The sequence below is a fragment of the Cervus elaphus genome, chromosome 13, assembly GCF_910594005.1.
Source record: "Cervus elaphus chromosome 13, mCerEla1.1, whole genome shotgun sequence".
NCBI lineage: Eukaryota > Metazoa > Chordata > Mammalia > Artiodactyla > Cervidae > Cervus > Cervus elaphus.
This window is the reverse complement of record NC_057827.1, coordinates 42,839,019-42,841,565: the sequence shown is the minus strand read 5'-3', so window position 1 is coordinate 42,841,565 and position 2,547 is coordinate 42,839,019. Positions and strand designations below refer to the sequence as shown.

Genomic DNA, 2,547 nt, shown 5'->3' with positions numbered 1-2,547 from the left:
TACCACTTTTACTTAACTGGAACAGCATCACAGATACTCTCAATTTTATGTAAAAATTTCATTCATGCATTTTATGTCAATTCAAAGGAAGCTTGAGGCATTGCAAAGCATACAAAATACCACAAAACTGGAAAATCAGATCTACCATGATCTTTCCTCAGTTGCTTTCTTCCATATTAAACTTTATGAGAAAGGTGGCAAAAGATTAGCATTTTTTTGCATAAGAGGAGATAAAATATTTGATTTTAACTTAAAAATAAGAGAATTTGAATCTCTAAATGCTCTTTCTACCAATTTAGCAGATATTTAGGTTGACTTCTAATACTGCATATATAATTTTAGTATATCAGGAATTTTAAGATAGGAAGTCAGAAAATACATGACCTGAAAGTAGATGGTTATAAAGTGATGAAATAAATGAGATATGAGTTACAGTAGAATAAAAAGTTTCCCATCCCATGCATTATGAATGGTTTTGGAAGTCCTCATCCACTCCCTGGCTTCTAATCCAACATATTCCCTTCTTACTTGCCTGATTGTTTCAAGGCTTAAAGTGCCCATTAGAGAATCATTTCTTCAAATCAAGACTTTTCTCTTGCTTTAAAATACACATATAATTTAAAAATAACATACTAGTGAAAGCGTTAGTCACTCAGTCTGGCCTGACTCTTTGTGACCCCATAAACTGCAGCCCGCCAAGCTCCTCTGTCCATGGAGTTCTCAAGGCAAGATTCTGGAGTGACTAGCCAGTCCCTTCTCCAGGGGATATTCCCCACCCAGGGATCAAACCCAGATCTCTGCATTGCAAGTGGATTCTTTACTGCTTGAGTCACCAGGGAAACCCAATAACGTGCTAACTTGATAATAACTAGAAATCAATTTATATTTTCAGTTATGAATAAGCAAGCTTCAGCTCAGGCATGATAAACTTGACTGGTGGAACTGATGGGGGCGTGAAAGCATTCTGAGCATGAGTTTCTGCGTAAACATGTGTAGCTCAAGTGGGGTGCAGCGGCAGGGGACGTCTCAGTGTGGAAATGCACAAAGCGAGGTTAGGCTCCAAGAAATACGGTCCCCCACTTATGAATTCTGTCACATCTAGTCTCTTCTTGTTTTTTGGGTTTCATGTATGCTGTCCTCAAATATAGTTCAAATGAGGGAAACTTTTTTTTTTTTTTTTTTTTACTTTTATTTGCATTTATTTTCTGCGGCATTTATTCCCGGGCCATAAGTTTTTGTTTCTTCAGTTTCTTCTGGGATATCTTTTTCTTCTGTGCAACCTCCTCTTCTGGTTTAGGAACAATCTGTTCTTTTTCAGTAAGGATCATCTCAATGTGGCAGGGAGAGCTCATGTAGGGGTTGATCCGACCGTGAGCTCTGTAAGTCCTGCGCCTCATCTTGGGGGCTTTGTTCACTTGGATGTGCTCAATGACCAGAGAATCTACATCTAAGCCCTTAAGTTCAGCATTACTCTCTGCATTTTTGAGCATGTGTAGTAAAAATTCAGCACTCTTTTTGGGCCACCGACCCTGTGTCCAGCCCCACTGTTTGGCCTGTGCACACCTACCAACTCCACCATTGTAACGACGGAATGGCACACATTGCTTCTTTAAAGTGACATCCTTCAGATACTTGGTGGCTTTTCGGATATGCATACCCTTTATGGCCTGGGCAGTCTCATGAGTGTTCTTAAAGTGAACACGAAGATTTGAACCTCTTGATTTGCATGATTTTGTGGGGTTTTCTGGGTCGAGTGAATAGCGCACCATTTTTAAGGGTCAGCTCAGGCCGCTTACCGGAAAAGCGAGGGAAACTTTTTTTAAAAGACAAGAAAAAGTAAACATTTTTGCTTGAAATATCTTTTTTTACCATGTAAAATTTATCATTCATTTCGCTGACATTTATACAGAATGAATTGAGCAGTGTTCATTCTCTCCAGTTTATTGATATCCATTATCTTATAGCTTCTTATAACTTATATCTTATAACATTATCTTGGACTTCCCTGGTGGCTCAGACGGTAAAGTGTCTGCCTACAATGCAGGAGACCTGGGTTCAATTCCTGGGTCAGGAAGATCTCCTAGAGAAGGAAATGGCAACCTGTTTCAGTATTCTTGCCTGGAAAATCCCATGGATGGAGGAACCTGGTAGGCTACAGTCCATGGGGTTGCAAAGAGTCAGATATGACTGAGTGACTTCACCTCACTTCACTTCATCTTACAACACTTTGGATATTGTTTCAGACTCCATCATACAACTGAAACTTCCATGTTGAAGAATTTTTATCACCAAAAATCTTCTTTTCCTTGAGTTTCTTACTTTTTTTTTTTGGTTGGCTTAACTAATAGACATGTATGTCTCACAATTCTGGAGACTGGAAGTCCAAGATCAAGGAACCAGCATGTTCAGGTTCTGGTGAGATCTCTCTTGGGGATTGTAGACTGCCAATTTCTAGCTGTATCCTCACACTGCAGAAAGAAAGCTGAGTTTTTTTTTTCTCTTCTTGTTAGGGCCCTAATCCCATTTATGAGGATTCCACACTTACAA

The 2,547-nt window shown here is 39.3% G+C and overlaps 1 protein-coding gene across 1 annotated transcript; it reads right to left on the bottom strand.

The window, feature by feature from the left end:
- Positions 1 to 1,164: 1,164 nt before the first annotated feature.
- LOC122706849 (60S ribosomal protein L17-like) lies at positions 1,165 to 1,804 on the bottom strand. The gene has a single exon (XM_043922366.1). The coding sequence runs from the start codon at positions 1,767 to 1,769 to the stop codon at positions 1,215 to 1,217; it is 555 nt and encodes a 184-aa protein (XP_043778301.1). The 5' UTR covers positions 1,770 to 1,804; the 3' UTR covers positions 1,165 to 1,214.
- Between the last annotated feature and the right edge of the window lie 743 nt (positions 1,805 to 2,547).